This window comes from Schistocerca piceifrons, chromosome 5 (genome assembly GCF_021461385.2).
Source record: "Schistocerca piceifrons isolate TAMUIC-IGC-003096 chromosome 5, iqSchPice1.1, whole genome shotgun sequence".
In the NCBI taxonomy this organism is placed as follows: domain Eukaryota; kingdom Metazoa; phylum Arthropoda; class Insecta; order Orthoptera; family Acrididae; genus Schistocerca; species Schistocerca piceifrons.
In genome coordinates, this window is record NC_060142.1 from 303305977 (window position 1) to 303327817 (window position 21841).

The 21841-nt window shown below is 43.8% G+C and overlaps 1 protein-coding gene across 1 annotated transcript in view; it reads right to left on the reverse strand.

Annotated features, from left to right (window-relative positions):
• The window catches only part of LOC124797828 (dnaJ homolog subfamily C member 13), a 344782-nt gene that overhangs the window by 249229 nt on the left and 73712 nt on the right, over positions 1 to 21841 (reverse strand). Inside the window, 3 exon segments of the mRNA XM_047260865.1 lie at positions 1000 to 1207; positions 6468 to 6640; positions 20919 to 21041. Coding sequence (XP_047116821.1) covers positions 1000 to 1207; positions 6468 to 6640; positions 20919 to 21041 — 504 coding nt within the window.

Genomic DNA, 21841 nt, shown 5'->3' on the forward strand with positions numbered 1-21841 from the left:
TTTCTATTCATTAAGTAACACACTGAAAATTAGATAAACACTTCCAGATTTTCAGAACAGTTATGGGTACAGCAGAGAAGTAGTCATCCATCAGAAGAGCTACATGGCTTAGCTGGATGATAATACAATAGATTTGTCCATAATTTAAGGGTTTCTGAATTAATACATAATATCCACATTCAAAACACCTCACTCCACACAGCTAAAAACATTAATATTCAGCCATAAAATCCAAAAACATTTTGCAACTAACATGAGACAACATAAATGGAGAATAGAAGATACAATCAAAACTAATAATTGAAGAATAATGATTCTATCTGGTGGACAAATTTACGCATGATGACTGCTCTTTCTTATTCCTACTCTCCAGCCAAGAAGCAGGAATGAGAGATCAGTAAATAAGTTAGAAAGAACACGGAGGCATTTAGCATGCAGAAATACCCTCATCCTTCAACATTTGATGAATTACTGAACGACACATAATACTTTTGTTATTACTGACATTGAAACCTGTCTTACGTAATGCTGACAATTTCAATAAACCTTTCATAACACATCTGAACTACTTTCTTTGCATAATCTCACATCACGATGAACAAATAGCAGTGATCCAGCTATTGGCTCCTACATTTGCATATAGGAATGGTGTACTATAGGGAAGACTGCTGCATACAAGCTCTACCTCTACATATTAAGTGTACATGTGACTTATTAGAAGTCTTTTCAAGAAACAGCCTAGATACATAAAATGGAGAAAGTTCCCTGTAAACAAGACATATTCTGTGAAATTATTTCACATAGCAAATGATGCCACAACAGATCATGCAGCTGTAAGAGGTTCCCTTAAATCCTTTGTAATACAATGTTCTTCTCATTATAATTAATTTTTTTACAATATGTAATGTGGAATGAAGTTGGTAAAACTTATACAACAGCAACATAGTTAAACAGTAGTCTAAAACATGTGCATAACATCAAAGTACATATGAAACGTACCACATGACAGATCCACATGTCCAACAAACTTTCTAAAAACTTTTGTGATGACAGTAACGAAGACTTATTAAGTTGTTCTTGCCGCAAATCATAATCGTCATGCATTGGGTGCATCAATGCACAAACCATGTCAATAGCAGCATGAGTTACTCCCTCATCTTCCCTTTTAAGTGCTTTCACAACTTTTAGGCCAACACTTTCTCGGAACCTAAAGAAAAGTATCATCAGGAGAGAATTTTAACATTTTATATACTTTTAAATTTTTAAATAAAACAATAAATATGTAAACTTCAAACAAAAATTGCTACAAATGTGCCCTGTGGACACTATAGTACTTACAAGACACTTGGTTATTATTTTTTCTTGTTTATTTTGTGTTGGTCAACTGTTTAATTGTACAAGTGGAACAGATGGTTGTGTATCATGGGAAGGTGGCTCCAGTACTGCCCCAAATAAAATATTTTCAAATAATGATAAATGCTGCTTACCAGAAAACAACAGAAAGACACAAGAAAATGCTGACAGAGATACAAATTCAATGAGAGTACAGTAATGTGTCATGTCATTAAAAATTTTAAGGGTATTAATAACAAGTGAAGGTATAGGTGTGGCCAGATGCCTTGGTGAGTCAGTGCCCAATTAAGTACATTTTCTATGGATGCCAAAGCCATGGATAAGGGACCATTCCAAATGAAAAGATAATAACTGTAAAATTACAAGTAGCCTGCAGATGTTTTTAGGTGATTTTGAAATGTTCTGAAGTATAGATATGTGTCAGGTAGGTAGAAATTAGTATTAAAAGAAAATGGCATGCAATTCAGGAAAGGAAGCAGTAAAAATTGTCAGTGCAAGACATTTTAGCAGTTCAGTTTCTGCACGGCTCAGGTGATGAATTTATTCAGTCAAATGTACTATGTTTTTAACTGAGCAGGTGAATAATATGCTCTAAGCACGTGGTACACACAAAAATCTGCAAGCAGAGTGAAGATAAACATAGACCAAACTTCTGAAATAACATGCCAAATGGCAGAGGGAACATGTTGCAGTTACTGAGTGCATCTAGCGGCAGGTTTAGGCAAAAACTGCCATTAGCCTCACTGCACTGACCGTTAGTTGCACAGCTTCAGTCACTAAAAGTGAGCACATAACCAAGCTGTTTGTAAGATTAGTGACAAAGTGATGATAAAAAAAGCTTTAAGAGTAACATGGGTGAGTATAATTTTGCTACAAACTTGGAGAAACTTTTATACAGACGTTTCACTTGCTTGGTCAAGAATACAGGGAGGGTTGTACGAGTTGCATGCAGCGCAGTGAGTGGTTTAAGCAATTTGAACATGGCAGAAAGTCAGTAAAGAGAATCCCTGGCCTAAACGACCTCACACATCAACAGATGATGACCACGTCAAGAAAGTTCAGGCTATGATCTGAGAAAACTGTCCTTTAGCTGTTCGAGAAGCTACTGACAAAGTAAGCATCAGCATGGAATCTGCCATCAAATTTAGGGTACAAACTTGTGATATGCACTGCATCAGAGCAAAATTCCAGCCCATTTGTTGACTGGCGATCAAACACACTGTTGTTGAATCATGCAGGAACTGCTTGCCATTGCAAACAGCAATGAAACCCTCCTTAAGAATGTCATAACAGGAAACAAGATGTAGGTTTATGGCTATGATGTTGAAACAAAGATGCAAACATTACAACAGATGGAGAAAAGATCTCCCCGTCCAAAAATAGCATGCAAGAGTCACGATGATGCTGGTTGTGTTTTTTGACTGCAAAGACACTGTCCATCAAGAATTTTTATCACCTGGTCAGATGGTGAATATTGAAGTGTGCCAGAGAATTTTATCATGTCTGATGGATGCTGTGTGCAGGAAGAGAGCTGAATTTTTAAAAACCAGACTAGGATGTTGCAACATGACAATGCACCAGCTCACATGTTGCTCCTTGTCTACAGCTATCAGGAAAAACATCAGAGTCCCATTGTGTCCTATCCACGCTATTTTCCAAACCTAGCTCCAGCAGATTTTTTTCTGTTTCCCTAACTTATCACCACAATGAAACGATATCATTTCCAAGCTATAAAGGAGACACTGGATAATGTAATGAGAGACCTGTGAGCCATCCCAGAAAGTGCATTCCAGGAGGTTTCTCAATTTTGGGAACAGTGTACTGCTAGTGGAGAGGACTACTTTGAGGTGAGACAGTGCTTAAAATCTAGTACAGTGAGCAATAAAGATATTATAACTGAAGGACGGTCTTTTTGAAAATATCTTATTCTACCATAAAACAAGACTGTGTTCTTATTGCTCTGGCTGCACTTCCAGTACATGGGTTAAACCCTTAATGTTGAGAAGAGAGTGACACTGGTTTGAACTCACTCTGGTCAAGGTATTCCAAGGGACATATGCACACACTTCTGCTGTTCACTTTGACATGAGGAAAGGCAATGTAATATCTCAGCAAAAGTGATTTGTGAAGTCTAATTTTAGGACTGTGCACTCACCTTCAAAAGAAATGACCCAATGGCAAGTGATCAGTATGATATCATTAACAAGAAGCTGCAATAATTTAAAACTTGTGCATAGTATGAAAGTATGTAGGAAACTTAACAGAACACATTCAGATGTCCAACAAACCCTTAAAAACTCTTGTGATTGCAGTAATGAAGACTTCTTACATTGCTCTTGCTCACATACTACTTAATAGAAGCTCTGAGTCATTGACAGGCACACAAAAAATTAGGTTTCTGATGGGTCTTATTAAAAAGTTAATAAAAAAAGGAACTTTGTACATCTACTCGAAAAAGGATAATCTGAAACTTAGTGAAGCGTTCATTCTTCACTGTGTGCCTGCTGATGTGTCAATGCTTCTACTATTCAGCAAGTTTTATCGTCATGCCTAAGTTATTTACTTTCTCAAGAACTTTCCATACCATACTCACATATTACTTACATAAGCAACAGAATGCAAGTAAACTGCAGTGACTCTTGTAAACAGCACCAGGACACAAAAAGTTCCACACAAACTGGCTCAATTTACACAGATCCACAGTCAATCTCATTCACACAATAACATGATAATGCTCAAGAACACATATTGCTCTACATTGGCGATGCCAGTGCCACTGCTGAATCTTTTCTTTCCTTGGAAAATGCTCATCCCAACACATCTGAGATGATGGAAAACTTGCTACTAAGTATGATGTCACTGAAATATCATAGTCAGAATGCTACCCAGACTGTAATAGTAATAAATAGGATTCACCAAAGATAAAGAGTCAGTCATCAACTGCAGAACACGAAAACCATAATTTGGTTCACTTAACTGGTTTCAACAGTTTCAACTATCATCTTCAGAAGTGAAGTAGGCTAAATTATTAGTGAGCCAACATCAAAAACAAGAATCAGATAGTTGTGTCCTTTGCTACAGAGTCTGATTCTTATTTTTGACAGTGGCTCGCTAATAATTTAGCCTACTTCACTTCTGAAGATGACAGTTTGAACTGTTGAAACTGGTTACGTAAACCAAATTATGGTTTTCATGTGCAGCTGCCGACTGACACTTTATCTTTGATGAAATATTCTGCAGCTGCTGACTACAGCTATGAACAAAATCATGAAAAGAATTAGCTTAGAGATCATACTGAATGTAAGTCAGGGCCTCCCAGGACTACTCCCAAGGATTGAGGCTGCTCTCCTTGAGTAGTAGAGTAGTTTCCCACATGGTCCCATCAATATTCATAATGATTCCATGTCACGCAGATGAAAAGCACTGTTGACAATTTTCACCAACCAGGCATCATATTAAAAGATGTTAAATACAACTGCTGCACCTGTTCTGAGCAATTCTGTTGTTGCCAAAATTATCCTCTGATGTCCTGTGCAGTACAGACAATAATTAAACATCACCTACCTCAATATGTTTACTGTGCATGAGTTTAACGTTTTTTCTTTACCCTTGTTAAAAGAGTGAAATAGCAAACTATCTTTACTCCACTAATATTAATTTGTGAAAAAACTGTTTTTAGCTTACTGGGCCACCACTGGGTAACAATTGAATAATGGCCATGAAAAACCCTAGTACGCAAGAAACACAGCCACATTGATTAAGTATGTAGGTGTCAAACAATGGAAACTCCAGGTAGGAATATTAACAAAATAGAAAAAGATAGATTGCTACTTACTGTAAAGGTGACACATTAAGTTGCAGGCAGACACAGTTGAAAAACACTTACACCAAGCTTTTGGCCATACTCTTCATCAGAAAGAAAGGAAGCAAACACACCTCACACACACATGACCACCAATTCCAGCAGCTCTTAGGTGTGCTTGCTTGAGTGAATGAATGGTGAGTATTTCTCTTTTTCGGACAGACGCTGTAGTTGAAAACTTATGTTTAAGTATCTTAATTGTAGCTGTCTGCAACTTGACATACCAACCTTACCACAAGAAGCAACCTATCCTTTCCTACATTGCAAATAAGTAGGTGGAACATTACAAAGTGATATGAACTGGAACGAGCATGTAAGGATTGTAGTAGGGAATACCAATAGTCAACTTCGATTTATTGCGAGAATTGTAAGAAAGTGTGGTTCATCTGTAAAGGAGACTGCATGTGGGACACTAGTGGGAACCACTCGAGTGCTGCTTGAGTGTTAGGGCCCCACACCAAGTCAAATTGAAGGAAGACTCAAAGCGATTCAAGGTGAGCAGCTAGTTTTGTTGTCAGTAGGTTTGAGCAGCAAATAAGTATTATGGAGATGGTTCAGGAACTCAAATGGGAATCCTTGGAGGGAAGGAGACATTCTTTATGAGGAACACTACTGAGAAAATTTAGAAAGCCAGCATTTGAATCCAACTGCATAAAGATTCTGCTGCCACCAAAGTACATTTGCATAAGGATCACAAAGACCAGATAAGAGATGTTGGGGCTCATATGGAGGCATGTAAACAGCCATTATTTGCTCAGTCCATGTAGTGACTTGCCACACTCCGTATAGTGGCTTGCAGAGTATGGATGTAGATGAAACCAAACCTTGGAAACTAAAGATATACAAATGTCAGAATCTTTGGCCATGTACATTAGGCAGGGAAGGAAAACTAAAATGCTCTTTTTTCTCAATGTTTCAAAGGTTATTCGATGTGAAGCCTAATCAAAGTTCTATCTTCCCCCATCTCCCCCCCCCCCCCCCAAATAACTGGAAAAATATTTCCACTACCAACAGCGCCATAATATCACATATTTTCTATTACACTGCATAGCACCTGTACTATGTCTGCAAAGGATTCTACACCTGTGACTTGCATTCACCGTTTTTCTCAATTTTTCATAGATTTTTCAAAATTTCATCTACCAAAATGTGACAGGTAAGTCTTCTACTTCTGATCACATTATAGCACTAAATGCTTCACACATAGTTAGTTGCATGTAATTTTTAACATGTTAAAGACTCATTAGATTACCCAGGCATAGATGTAAAAGCAGCAAAGCCAACTTTGGATGCAACTAGCCGTCTTAATGCCTGGAACTGGCCTTCCAGTTCTTGAGGTGTTATTGTTGCTTGGTCCCCTTCTTTCTGTACAAGAGATTGTAGGGCTCCAGTAATAAGCTTCTCCTTGTTTTCTGCGAACAGTCCCTGAGGAGCACATACATAAAATTTTTAAATGGTTAACTAAAAATATTTTTTATTACAATGGACAGTAAAAAATTTAAGAAACTAATTCTGCACAAATGTGACTTTTATGATTCTTAAGTGCTACAATGCACGGGAAGTTCTAGTTAAGAATTACAAATTATTTAGGAATAAAGGAGGTAACACACCGAAAGGCAGAAGTGCTGCGTTGTCAATACATACATAAAAAAAAAGGTACAGAGCTTTGCTAGCTTTCGGAATGAAATTCCTTTTTCAAGCATGTAGGAGAAACATGCACACAAAAGGGGGTGTATAAGGAGCATGGACAGTAACAGATATTGAACGATCACAGTGAGAGACATGGAGGTGCTGCGCATGGGGCAGGGTTCTTATCAACTTACACAGTTAGAAAAGGGCCTCATTCTGGGGCTTGTCTCATGCGTGAACTGCTTTTGTAGACAACATGACCAATAAAAATACAATATGATACTTGTATAATGTATGTGAAATCCTTGGGTGCTGTGGAAGCCCTACATTACCACAACTACTGCACCAGCACCAAATTGGCCATGAACATGTCAAGACACGAGGTGCCGGCTCATCTTGTTACAGTTGAACTCACCTGTGCTGGTGCCGACACAATCAAACAGCAATGGCAGCATCACAGCGAGGTTGGCACATGCAGCTCACAGACAGCACCATCTCACCAATCGGGCTAGCGACCCACCTTTTAGAATCCTGGAGCAGAGGGCTGTCTCTCTACTATCTCCATCTCTCTCTACTATCTCCATCTACTATCTCTCTCTCCATGGACTACGTATAGAACTTATGATCTCATTAAAGTGACTCAATTATTCTATGCATTCTTATTTGTAAGTGTTACTACTGTTACTACATAAGTGACAACGAATATTGTTTGTTAATTTATGCGTGTTTTTCAATGAAGTTGCAGTGTTGACAGCCGCATCTTTGGAGCTAGTTGTTCATAGTTTACTATGGAAGCAGCAGCAGCAGCAACAGCAGTTGGGATGCCAGAGGTGGTAGGAAATGCAGCAGCAGGAACACTAGGCCATATTCGACAGTGTTGACAGGCCTGTTCATGGGCCTCAAAATCTGACAGCCTACCTGCCATCTTTCACTGCCTGCAATGGAGCTGTCAAAAGACTGTGAATCATGTATGAAATGCCAATGGCAACATTTCCCAACCTTTCAAAGTAACATACATCAATTCACTTGAAGTTCTCTTTCTGTCTTGGATCTCTCCTCAAATCATCCCCCCTTCATCTCGGTCATTCAATGAAATGCATCATTTGCTGACGACATATTATTGCAAACACACTTGTGTGATTTCTGCAAGAGTGGAGTTTTATTAGTATAAGAAACAACCACATCAACCTTATCAGACTTGGGCCATGGAGTTGCAAGGTTTAAATCACAAGTGTCACTTCGTTACTGTTCAATCTAAGGAGTCCTAGGTGAACACAACAGTTCAAAAATGCTATTATTAGGTCAGCTCGTGATAAAGAGGTCTGCCATTGAACACTGTAGTTTGAAGACCCCTCCTCAGAAGAAATACTTATTAAGATAGTACACGCATTTGAAGTTTCCTGGGCTGCAGACCACCTGATTCCTAGGCTGACAGAGCCACTATCCACTTCAACAACAGTAGGCACTCACATTCCAGCACGTCTTCAGTGACAGAAGTCACAGTGTTGCTGCCATGACCACCGAACACACTTCACACACGCTACACCATAACAGAATGAACTTCCACAAGCCACTGCCTTCCTGCCCAATATGATTTTTCAACATGACTGACTGGCCTGCCCTGAGTGTAGGGTTTCCTTACCATCACAGTCAAAAGAAAGGACACACAGCAAAGGTGTCCAATTCTCAGTCAGCTCCAGATGTGACTTTGAACCCTCAAGCTACGAACACAAATGTTATTAGCCATGTGCGTGACAATTTTGCAACTGTTTCTAACAAACTGTTCATCAATGTGGCCCTACGACTGCAAATGATAAGGGCTTCACTTCTGAACTCTTAACACTTACCTAACCCCCGCCCTTGCTGTCTTCTACTTGACACTGTCTTGTCCACTACAGCCAGCAAACAAATTCCTCTTCTGGGACAGTTCAAAGCAGAAATGACATACAAGGTGATGATGCAGTACTGACATTCCTTGTGGTGGACAGTGCCTCTACAGAAAATCTTTTTGGCTTGGTGCCTTCACAGCATTTGGATTCAAAGTTACCGATTCAGTTCATTTAGCATCTGATTGCATACTTCATCAAGAAGTTGATGACCTGTGCATGGAAGTTTGCATTCTTTTTTCACCTGAGCTAGGCAAGACCACACGTTACACAGGGCACATTACCCTCAAAACCCACTGCACAATCTCTCTTTTCATGGCTGGCCAGTGCCACTGGCAGCACCTCGTAATCCAGTAAAAGTAGAACTAGATAGATTGAGAGTGTTGGATGTCACAAAACGCATATCATCCAGTCAATGGGCTATTCTGTAAGTGATTATTAAGAAACCGAAGGGCCTTTGTGACATTTTCAAGCTGATGGTTAATTCACTGTCCGGTTGATACATACCTCATTCCATAGTGAAATTTTCACTCTGCAGCGGAGTGTGTGCTGATACTTCATTCCCTGCCCAGAAGAAATTATGACAAAAGTGCCAGGTGGACAGTATCTTTTGAAACAGTATCTGTTGGGAACATAATTACAGCTGCCACTTGAACAGTGACACCAGTTTCTTGTTGTCAATAACCATACAGCCTCTACTACTACAACTGGTTGGGTTTTGGTATCACTAGTGCTCCAGATCTTTTTCCAACATTATCTGAAGCAACTACGACACCAAATCACTTCTTGTATCAACTATGTGGATGACACTTATCACAGGTCCCAACTCCAAGGAATATATTTGCAACATTCGACTTCTGTTTCAGAACTTGTGGGACGTGGGTCTCAAATGCAGTTTGGGTGTCATTTCTTAAAACCCTCTATTGAATACCTGGGGGATACAGCCTACAAACAGCCATATTACAGCTATTGAAGCCCTACTACATTCTATTAAGGTGACGGAGCTCCAGGCATTTTAGGCAAAGTTGCATATTGCCACAAGTTCTTGTCATCGTCACCTATGGTAGCACACCTTTTCAATCAATTGTTTAAGAAAACTGCACCATTTGTTTGGACACCTGCCTGCGAACAAGTATTCTGAAAATTGAAAAACAGTATGCATTCCACCCTGTGCTGGCCACATACCAGCCGAGTCGGTAGTTTATTTTGGCTACCGCCATATTGTTGTACCCGAAGGGAGTCATACTGTCTCGACATAATACAGATGGTTCGGAGCATCTTTCTGCTTTTCCTCAAAGACACTCAACTCCGCACAAAAAAAATGGTTACAAATCGAAAAAGAGGCCACGGCCATTTTTTCTGTGGTCATTTTTCCGCAAATGACAAGTTTCATGTCATTCTCTCTTGTGTCAAGCTTTACCTGGTTACAGACTACAAACTTTAGTTTTTCTGTTTAGCTCTGTGGCATGTCTGCTGGACAAGATGGCACACAAACTTCAAAATTGGGCTCTGTTTCTCAATCATTATCCCTATGAGATCCACTTTCACCTGATGCCTCAGCACTCAGATGCCCTGCCCTGTCCCTTCTTCCTATGAGTCCTGAAGCCAGCTTTGACCAGGATGATCTCAGTTTCTATCTCAATTGTGAAGCTCAGTGGAAGGCAGATGGTTCCCTATTACCAGCTCCCGCATCAACCATGCTGTCAGCTCAGATCCTGTATTTCACCATGTCTGGCAGTACATTAAGCATGGGTGGCCGATATTGCCTCCAGCTTGTTCATTGGATCTCATTTGTAATTATTTTGTGCTGTGTAATAGATTGACTCATCAATGTGTTATTTTGTTGTCTGTGCCACACATGGACAGTCCGGTGTCCCTCACATGGCACATCTTTTGTCTCCTGCATTGTGATCACCGGGGCACTTTACAGATGGGGATGTTGGCCTGCCGTCATGTCTACTGGCCAAGGGTCGATTGTGAGATTGATGGTTAGTTGGTGGGTTGTTTGAGGTTTAAGGGACCAAACAGCAAGGTCATCAGTCCCTTGTTTCAAATATACTCCATTCTGCTAATGGGACATCTCAGAAAAGTCAGAACAATAAAACGGAAAAAGGGAAAAACGTAAAAGGGCAGTCACGTTGTCATTGGTAAAAAACAAAAAGAGGGAAGTCAGCAAGAGAACGAACCCAACACTATGCTGAAGCAGCATAGGCAAGACCACCTGTGACTTAAAAGGTACAACTGCTATAATGCAGAAAGTACGTATGGGAATAGAAAGCCTAACCAAGCCTTTTTTTTAAGAAAAAAAAAAAAAAAAAAAAAAAAAAAAAAAAAAAAAGGAAGGGTAAAAACAGAGTAAAAGGGGGAAAAAAGAGGATTCCGGTCAGGGAGGTGAATTGGGAATCTCTGAACACTGCCTACAGTGGGAGACACCCAAACACTCACCGCCCTGCCCCAACACCAGAGAGAGATTAAAAACCTTAAAACTGAGAATAAAAACCACTCTCCCGGAGGAAACCGAGCACCAGAGAGACCATCCGGGAATCGTCGGCCAACATCAAAGGTAAAGTGTGGGGGAGTCTGTAGTTAGCACGCAGAGCCAAAAGAAGGGGGCATTCAACCAAAATGTGGGCCACTGACTGGAAGGCTCCACAACCACATAGCGGGGGTGGCTCATCACGCAAAAGAAAACCATGGGTCAGCCTGGTATGGCCAATGCAGAGACGACACAGTGTGGTCGACTCCTTTCGGGAGAGGTGAAAGGAAGAACGCCATGGCCCTGGTGTCACCTTAATTGCACGAAGTTTATTAGACAGGGGAGTAGCCTCCCAAGAATTGGCCCATGACTCTGCGAAGTGGGATTTGATGTGAAGCCGTAAATCCGCTGCAGGAGGGGTTACAGAAAACGGGGGGTAAGTAACTGCTCCCCCAGCCAAACGAGCATCGAGCTCATTACCCGGGATACCCACATGGCCAGGGACCCAAAGGAAGTCAATGGAACAAGCAGCACAGTGAATATCAGCGAGGTGGTCATGGATGGCAGAGACCAAGGGATGGCGCGAAAAACACCGGTCAATAGCAAGAAGGCCACTCATCGAGTCCATACATAACAAAATGCGGTTGTGTTGGGATTGTTTAATAAAGGTAAGGGCCTGGGAAATTGCCATCAATTCCGCAGTAAACACCCCACATGTAGGTGGCAGCAGATGACTTTCCGTTCCAACAGAGGACGTGAAGGCATACCCAACATGATCAGCAGATTTAGAGCCATCAGTGTAAAAAAACAACAGCATCCCGAAACTCCCATAAAATTTGGTGGAAAAAGGAACGGAACATCACCGGGGGGATGGAATCTTTCGGACCTCGGCGGAGATCCATCCGAATTTGAGGCCGAGGAACTAACCAAGGAGGGGTGGAGGGGAGGGAGCGAGGAAGACAGGACAAAGAAGGAAGCTGAAAATCATGGCAAAGGGACGCAAGGCGCAGCCCAACCGGTAAACCCGCCCGAGGGCGGGAGTCGGGTGGGCGACGTCCATGGTCTGGGAACAGGATAGAATAGGAAGGATGAGTGGGAGAAGAACGGATAGTGAGGGCATAAGACACCAGAAGCTGGGATCGCCGAACAGAAAAGGGGGGGGGATCCCAGCTTCAACCAGGAGACTATCAACAGGGCTAGTAGGGAAGGCACCGGTGGCCAAACGGATACCACGATGGTGGACTGGATCCAGCACGTGCAGTGTGGAAGGAGCAGCTGAACCATAAACTTGACAACCATAGTCCAAGCGAGACAGAACTAGAGCACGATAAAGACGGAGGAGGAGAGAATGGTCCGCACCCCAAGAGGAGTGGGCAAGGAAGCGAAGGACATTGAGTTTATGGAAACATCCTACCTTCAGGAGTCTGATATGGGGCAGCCAAGTGAGCTTGTTGTCGAAAAGAAGACCCAGGAAACGAAACTGTGGAACCACAGGCAATTGTTGTGCAGCGAGATAGAGCTCTGGATCAGGGTGGATCGTAGTACGGTGACAGAAGTGGACCACCCACGATTTTAAAGGAGAGAATTCAAACCCGTGTGAGAGGGTCCATGCAGAGGCACGCCTTATAGCCACCTGGAGCTGCCGTTGTTCTGCAGATGCCATCGAGGAGGAACTAACCCAAATGCAGAAATCATCCACATACAGGGCAGGGGCGACCAAGGGACCGACAGAGGCCACAAGTCCATCGATAGCAATGAGGAAAAGAAGGACACTCAAGACAGAACCCTGTGGGATGCCCGTCTCCTGGGTCCGTGGAGAACTAAAAGCAGTACCAACTCGAACTCTGAATGACCGATGGATCAGGAACTGGCGGATAAAAATCGGGAGTGGGCCCCGAAGACCCCACTGATGAAGGGTAAGTAAGACGTGATGGCGCCAGGCCGTGTCATAGGCCTTGCGAAGGTCAAAAAACACTGCAACCAAATGGCGGCGCTGGGAAAAAGCCTGCCGAACTGCGGATTCCAAGCGAAGTAAATGATCGATTGAAGACCATCCCTCTCGAAAGCCACACTGGTAAGGCGACAATAGATCCCGAGATTCGAGGACCCAATTGAGCCGACGGGCTACCATCCGTTCAAGTAACTTACAAACAACATTGGTCAAACTAATTGGCCGATAGCTGTAAACAGATAGGGGGTTCTTACCAGGCTTAAGGACAGGAACCACAATGCTATCCCTCCACTGAGAAGGGAAGTCACCCTGGAGCCAGATACGGTTAAACACCCGAAGAAGATGTTGCCGTTGTGGAGCACTGAGATGTTGAAGCAGTTGGTTATGAATGAAATCTGGGCCAGGGGCCGTATCATGAGAAGAAGATAGAGCAGAAAGAAATTCCCATTCAGTAAAAGGTTCGTTGTAAGATTCTGACTCACAAGGGGTGGAACATAAGGTGGAAGCTTCAGCCAGCTGTTTTTGATGAAGGAAAGCAGCTGGATAGGAGGCTGACGCTGACGTCACTGCAAAATGGGTCGCAAGATGTTCTGCAAGAACTAATGGGTCTGTACAAATGCCATCTGGGAGGTGAAGGCCTGGGAGGGTGGACTGCCGATGGCAACCTTGGAGAGAACGAAGTTTAGCCCATGCCCGTGACAGAGGGACAGTTGAACCAAGGGAAGAAACGAATCGTTCCCAACATATCCGCTTACCCTGTTTGATTAAATAACGGGCTTTAGCACGGAGGCGTTTAAAGGTAGTAAGGCTGGCTACGGATGGGTGCCTCTTAAAGTGTTGCAAAGCTCGACGGCGATCATGGATGGCAATGGCAATGGCCATACTCCACCACGGGACTTGCCGGCGATGAAATGGTCCAGATGAGCGCAGGACAGCGAGGCTAGCAGCGCAAACAATCGCGTCAGACATGTCATGTAGGACGTCATCAATACAACCCGACAAAGAGGGAGAAAACTCGACCTGTGCAGTGTATAGAGGCCAATTGGCGCAGTGGAAAGACCAACGAGGTAACCTGTCCATCGGGGAGCGGAAAGGGAGCGTGATAATCAACGGGAAATGGTCACTATCACAAAGGTCGTCGTGTGGCGACCAGTGTAATGAAGGGAGGAGAGAGGGAGAAGAAAGAGAAAGATCAATGGCAGAAAAGGTACCATGACCAGCACTGAAATGAGTAGGGGAGCCATCATTAAGAAGGCACAGGTCGTGGTCTGCAATAAATTGGTCTATAAGAAGACCTCGTCTAGGTGGAAAGGCACTGCCCCACAAAGGATGATGAGCATTAAAATCCCCAAGGAGGAGGAAGGGAGGAGGAAGTTGCTGAAGAAGGGTGGTTAAGGCAGCAGGTGTAAGAGTCCTGTCAGGAGGGAGATAAAGATTGCAAACTGTGACTGCAGAGTCGAAGTGGACCCTAACAGCAACCGCTTCCAATGCAGTTTGGAGAGGAATCCACGTGCTAGCAATGTCTGTACGGACCAACGTACAAATGCCACCAGAAGCCCGCAAGGGTCCGACCCGATTTCGACAGACAACACGGAACCCACAGAGGGTCGGTGAGTGAGCATCAGTAAAATGAGATTCCTGGAGAACCACACAAGCTGCAGAGTAGGACGAAAGAAGGGATATCAATTCCGGAAAGTGACGATAGTATCCATTACAATTCCATTGCAGAACCACAGAACGATGGTTTAAATGAGGGCTGAACACGCTAAATCCAGTCATGCCGCCGGGTCCCCACCCGTCACCGACAAGGTGGGGGCGACATCCATGAACGACAGGTCAGAATCCGGTTGTGATGTCGGGGAAGGGACCTCCGGTGACACCAGAGGCTCTTTGTCCTGGGACTTATGTTTCTTCTTCTTTTCAGGCTGAGATCGAGGAGGGCTGTGTGGCATAAAGGAGCCAGCTGCAGCAAGATCAGGAACAGAAAGAGACCGGGCGACCTGGGGGCCGACAGACCGTGGCTCTCGTGGTCGCCGCGCGTCAGCAGACCTTTGACCTGGAAGATGCCGGGAAGGGGCATCCCGGGAGAGGCACCCTTGACCGGCAGACGCCGAAGGAGTGGGACACTTCTCCGGCTGGGGAGGGGGAGCAGCGCCCATAGGAGAAGGTGTGGGAGCCGCAGGGGAGGGGGGGAGGAGAGGGGTTTGGGATGGGGGTAGAAGGGGGAGGAAGGGGTGAAGATGTAACCAAGGCGTAACTAGATGTCATGGACACAGGGTGCAGTCGTGCATATTTCTTACGGGCCTCTGTGTAGGTTAAACGATCGAGGGACTTATATTCCTGTATCTTTTTTTCTTTCTTATATACTGGGCAATCTGGTGAACGTGGAGAATGACTACCATGACAATTTACACATACAGGAGAGGGAACACAGGGACTCCCTTCATGGAGTGGACGTCCACAGTCACCACAGAGAGGGGCCTGGGAACAGCGAGAAGACATGTGGCCAAAACGCAAGCACTTAAAACACCTCATAGGAGGTGGGATGTACGGCTTCACATCACAGCGATAGACCATAATCTTAACTTTCTCAGGGAGGGTATCCCCTTCAAAGGCCAGGATAAAGGCACCAGTATCAATACGATTATCTTTAGGACCCTTCTGAACACGCCGAACAAAGTGAACACCCCACCGTCCGAGATTGTCCCGAAGTTCCTCATCAGTTTGAAGGATGAGGTCCCTGTGAAAAATCGAACCTTGTACCATATTTAGAGACTGGTGAGGGGTAATGGACACAGGAATTGTGCCAAGGTGGGTACAGGCACGAAGGGCTGCAGATTGGGCAGCTGAAGCAGTTTTTATCAGCAACGAACCCGACCGCATCTTGCTCAGGGAGTCCACTTCGCCAAACTTGTCTTCAATGTGTTCCACAAAGAATAAAGGTTTGACACTGGTGAAAGTATCTCCATCAGTCCTGGTGCAAACTAGATAACGGGGGAAAGGTTTTGCCCCTAGACGACGGGCCTGACCCTCTTCCCAGGGGGTAGCCATGGAAGGGAAGGGGCAAGAGAAGCAGCACTTGAGGAATCAGTTCCACGCAGAGAGACGGCCGCAGAAGAACGGCCAGAGTTTTGGACCCGTATGCATTTCATCTGCATAGCGTCCGCCCTGATACCACCCACTCCGATCAGGGGCTCTCCTCACGGGCGCCACCCAGCCACAGCAAGGGCCATCTGGCACGGCGGCCATTGCTGGGAGTTCCGATGCTCCAGGACGACGAGCAACCACTCCAAGGCATGCATGAGGAGGTCACAGCTCAGGTATCAGAAGTGTGATCCCTGTGTGTTCAGGGGGCTCAACCAAAAGGGTACATAGCGACCCCACCACACGGGCTGGCTACCGTGCTGGCTATGCACCCTAGCATCAGACAACGACGTGAAAGAAAAGGTGGAATGTACTAGGAGGGCGCACGTCGGAGACACTAGGTAAGGTGCTCTTCCCCAAACGGTTCACACTACGGGGGAGAAATTTTGTAATGGAGGTCAAACCCCGGAGGGGGACCAAGGAATGCCAAAAGGAGGAGATGATTACGCAACAAAGCCGGAGTGTAAAACCAACAGAACCAGGAGGATAGCGGGGGCCAACATAAGCAAGGACACCAATAGAGGGAGAGGAGAGGGCGAGGGGAAAGGAGCATGGAGGGGAAAGGAGGGGAAGGGAAAGGAAATGCAGCCTGGGAGAGAAAGAAGGCTGCAATGGCTCGGGGCCCCGAGCTCGCCATGCACGTATCCACAAAAGAGTTGAGAGATTGAACTTTTAATTGCCGCTTGTTCTAAATGTGCAGGTCACCAGACCACTCCACAGCAGTGTTATCCTTCATCGCCGGTACCTTTATAGCCACAGGAGCAAGTCCACCTCGATTTAAATGCAAACATTTTAGGCTAGGTTTTATTGCGACTGTTATTGATATCGAATCAACAACAAGTTTACTGTTACCAGTCACTTTTTATTTGCACCCACAATGTGTTTTGAAGGTTTAAATGTCCATCACCAGTTGGATTTACAATTGTTAGTATGGCATGTGTGCTGTGTTATGATTTTGAGTAACTTTTAGTACTTTCTCCTGTAGACACAGGCTCCTTTCTCTATCGTAATGTATCAATGTAAACTGTCATATTTTGTAAACAATATTAAAGTTTGCACGTGATGTGTTACAATAGAGAAAGGAGACTGTGACCACCGGAGACAGTGCCACAAGTTACCAAAATTATAACACAAAACACATGTCATACTAACAAATGTAAATCCAGCTGATGGATGTTTGAACCTCCAAATCATGTGGTGTATATAAATAAAAAGTGACTGGTAACAGTAACTTCTTGTTTCATTCACCACCACTATTTTGTGGGACCCTTTCTGGATGTTTACTAGTTTGTGGTCATAGATGACTACACACTATTTTATTTCTGTACATCATAAACTACTGCTCAACAACGGCAGAACAAATGGCTGAGTGACGGACAACTGCCCACAGTTTATCTCACATACTTTTTGAGAATTTTGTATGCAACATGATACCCAACATGCCAAGTTGAACCAGTTCCACCCACAATCGAACAGGGAGCCAGAATGTCTCATCCTGTCTTTCAGGATGCAGATGAAATACATAGGGGATGCCTTGGTTGAAGATGCACTCTTCCATTTTCTTATTTCTTATAAGTCCACATTGTTGGGTGACAAGTGCCCGATTCAACTGCTGCATGGGAGTCAGTTGTACACAGTTCTCAATCTCCTGCTGCCCGCCTCACACCATCCTCAGGTGCCTCCATTGCCACATTACACATTCGGAACCCTGTGTGCACTCGCACTTCTAGTCCCCAAGAGTGCTGGAGCCCAGTAATCATCCATGGCAAGCAGAGTTGGAGAGTCTCCAGGCGGCAGACAGAGGACAGGCTGGTGGTCTGCCATCACAACCAACTCTGCCCATGGGTAGGGGACCAGCCTCCACAATTCCCAGAAACCTTTCCCTCCTGGTGTCCAGATCCTCTCATTCTCTGACATTCTTTAAGTCCTCTATGTTTTTGCTTCTACCTCCTACACTGAGTGCAATCTACTTCACCCTCCTCAAATTTATTTTCTGCCCTCTAAACAAGGGTCAGTGGCTACACATGGCCAAGCTTCAGCAGCAACTAGTCACAACTGATTGTCCAGCCAACTCCTTCCCACAGCCTGAGGCCCTGGACACCACTATCATCGTTCCCACTCCAGTATCTGCAACTCCTGCAGCTGGTGTCTCACCTTCAGTCATCCCCCTGCAATGGAGCCATCAGTGCAAGGGTCACTTCTGGCTTCTCTCTCCAGTGCTAAGCACTATGGAACTTTTTGCTTGTCCAGAGTCACACATTGATTGTGCCCAGAAGACACAGACATCGCTTTTCCGAGTGCCGCACGCCATCATGTGCTGTGAGGGACGGACACAGAGATGCATTGTCTCTGTCAACTTACCAATGGGAGATGGCTGTGGTAACACTGTTACCACACTTACACCACTCTGGGTGCCAGCTTGTCTCCTTAGGATTCACTTCCCCCACATCGGCACCTGGCAGCACAGTCAACCAACGATGGCAGCATCACAGTGAGGCCAGTGCACACAGCCTATAGACAGCGCCCTCTTGCGAATCTGACTAGCAACCTACCTATTAGATCCCAGAGTTGAAGGCTCTTGCTCTCATTCTGCAAAGGTTCATTCATGTGCCCACTTGACTCCATTCTTGGAACATGTTTTACTTGTTTGGACTAAGCCTAACTACGTACATGGCCTATGTACGGAACTTATGATCGGTGTTCTCTTTAAAGTGATTGGTTATCCTGTGTGTACTTATTTGTGTGTTTGTTACTACAGTTGCCTCATTCTGGGCTTAGATACTCTACAATTTTCTTGTCACTCTTTTGTGTCCAGTTTTTTGTCTATTTCATTTCATGCAGCAGTCTTCACTTTTCTAATTACATCTCTTTGCCTGTTTGTTGATCATTTTATAATTTTTTTTGTACTGAGTTGCTACATGACAATAATATCAAAGGAAAACTGATATACAGCCATCAGAAATATAATGTACATGTTTACTAACCACAATAATCTTTAACAACAATGAACACATGAAACACTTCATAATCTTAAATTGCATTAAATTTAAGCACACTAAGGATCACAAATACATTCCACAATGTCTGGGTAAAACTGCGTTTCATATAAAAGGTACACTATCTGGACACCCCCAAAAATGTATGTTTTTCATATTATGTGCATTATGCTGCCACCTACTGCCAGGTACTCCACATCAGTGACCTCAGTAGTCATTAGACATCGTGAGAGAGCAGAATGGGGTGCTCCACGGAACTCACAGACTTCGAACGTGGTCAGGTGATTGGGTGTCACTTGTGCCATACGTCTGTATGCGAGATTATCACACTCCTACACATCCCTTGGTCCACAGTTTCCAATGTGATAGTGAAGTGGAAACGTGAAGGGACACACACAGCACAAAAGCGTACAGGCTGACCCTGTCTGTTGACTGACAGAGATCACTGACAGTTGAAGAGTGTTATAATGTGTAATAGGCCAACATCAATCCAGACCATCACACAGGAATTCCAAACAGCATCAGGATCCACTGCCAGTACTATGACAGTTAGGCGGCAGATGAGAAAACTTTGATTTCACGGTTGAGCAGCTACTCAAAGCCACACATCATGCCGGTAAATGCCAAACGACGCCTCGCTTCGTATAAGGAGGGTAAACTTTGGACGACTGAGCAGTGGAAAAACGTTGTGTGGGGTGATGAATCATGATACACAATGTGGCAATCCGATGGCAGGGTGTGGGTATGGCGAATGCCAAGTGAATGTTATCTGCCAGCGTGTGTAGTGCCATCAGTAAAATTCGGAGGCGGCGGTGTTATGGTGTGGTCACGTCTTTCATGGAGGGGGGGCCTTGCACCCCTTGTTTTTTTGCATGGCACTATCACAGCACAGGCCTACATTGATATTTTAAGCACCTTCTTGCTTCCCACTGTTGAAGAGCAATTCGGGGATGGCGATTGCATCTATCAACATGATCGAGCACCTGTTCATAATGCACGGCTTGTGGCGGAGTGGTTACACGATAATAACATCCCTGTAATGGACTGGCCTGCACAGAGTCCTGACCTGAATCCTACAGCACACCTTTGGGATGTTTTGGAGTGCTGACTTCATGCCAGGCCTCACTGACAGACGCCAATACCTCACCTCAGTGCAGCACTGTATGAAGAATGGGCTGCCATTCCCCAAGAAACCTTCCAGCACCTGATTGAACGTATCCCTGCTGTCATCAGTGCTAAGGGTGGGCCAACACCATATTGTTCCAGCATTACTGATGGAGGGTGCCACGAACTTTTAAGTCATTTTCAGCCAGGTGTACGGATACATTTGATCACATAGTGTAAACCACATCTTATATAATTACACTTGTCACAGGTGTTTTATAATGTAGTTCAGTAATAAAATCTATACCTTACAAAAAAATCATGTGCATTTGTAATCAAAGTCTTCTGAACTCAATACCATTAGTAGCTGAGTACAAACATCATTTGTAACAAAAGCAAATGATCATGAAAAACTATACAGGTAGCAGTCCAAACTTAGTACTTCAAGTTCTGGCTATCAGCTAGTAGAATAGTTCAAAATGATTTCAAAATGCAATGTGATCATCGAAATACTCACATCTTGCGTAACAGAGTGCATGAGACCACTGTAAGGAATGTTTGCATTAAACCTCTCGACTATCTCTGAAAACGTTCTTCCACCTGGAGGTTGCTGCAGAAATTTCAGATGGCTTGACTCCGTCTGAAATAACAGGTATATTAAGACACCGAAAGTACCAATAGCTAACATTTTCATATATATATATATATATATATATATATACACACACACACACACACACACACACACACACACACACACATACAAAAATGATGTCCAAGCAGAGCAGTTGCGGCATGGTGTGGAGTTTGGAAATGTGTGTACATCATGAGGTTGCGTCAACACAGGAGGAGCTCCAGTTGTGAAACAGGAGAGGGTCAGTTTTGCCATCTCTGGCATCTAACAGCAGCAATGGCAAGTGTCATTCCATAACACCGATGACTTCATACTTCAATCCGTAGTCTGAGGAATCTTACCATTTTACACAAAAAGATGGGTTCACAAAATGTTAGTGTATCTTAAGACACTGAATACTTTCGTAAAGTGTAATTTACACATGCAGTACATGTCTTACCACATCAAAGAATATGGATATGGAAAATGTAAGGACCTGAGGCCATGCAAGAGGTTTTAAAACTTAAGGATGTCCTCTTACGAGAAGGAAGTAGAAAAGAAGAAAAATCACTGACTGTGCTGCTCAGATGAGCTACAGAACTTCATTACACTAGAAAAGTCTTTCAGCCTTTCATGGATGGTGATTTAATACCAAAAATTTGGTGGTTGAAGCTGAACTTCACATCCACTCGAGCTAGAACAGTTTCAACATCTTTGTACGGAGTTTATTGCATATTCTTTGGCACTCTATAAAAATAGTGAGGTGAAATTCTTAGCAGCACTGAAGAAAATGCAGAAAATTTGAGTTTCTCATGGAATTTATCAGT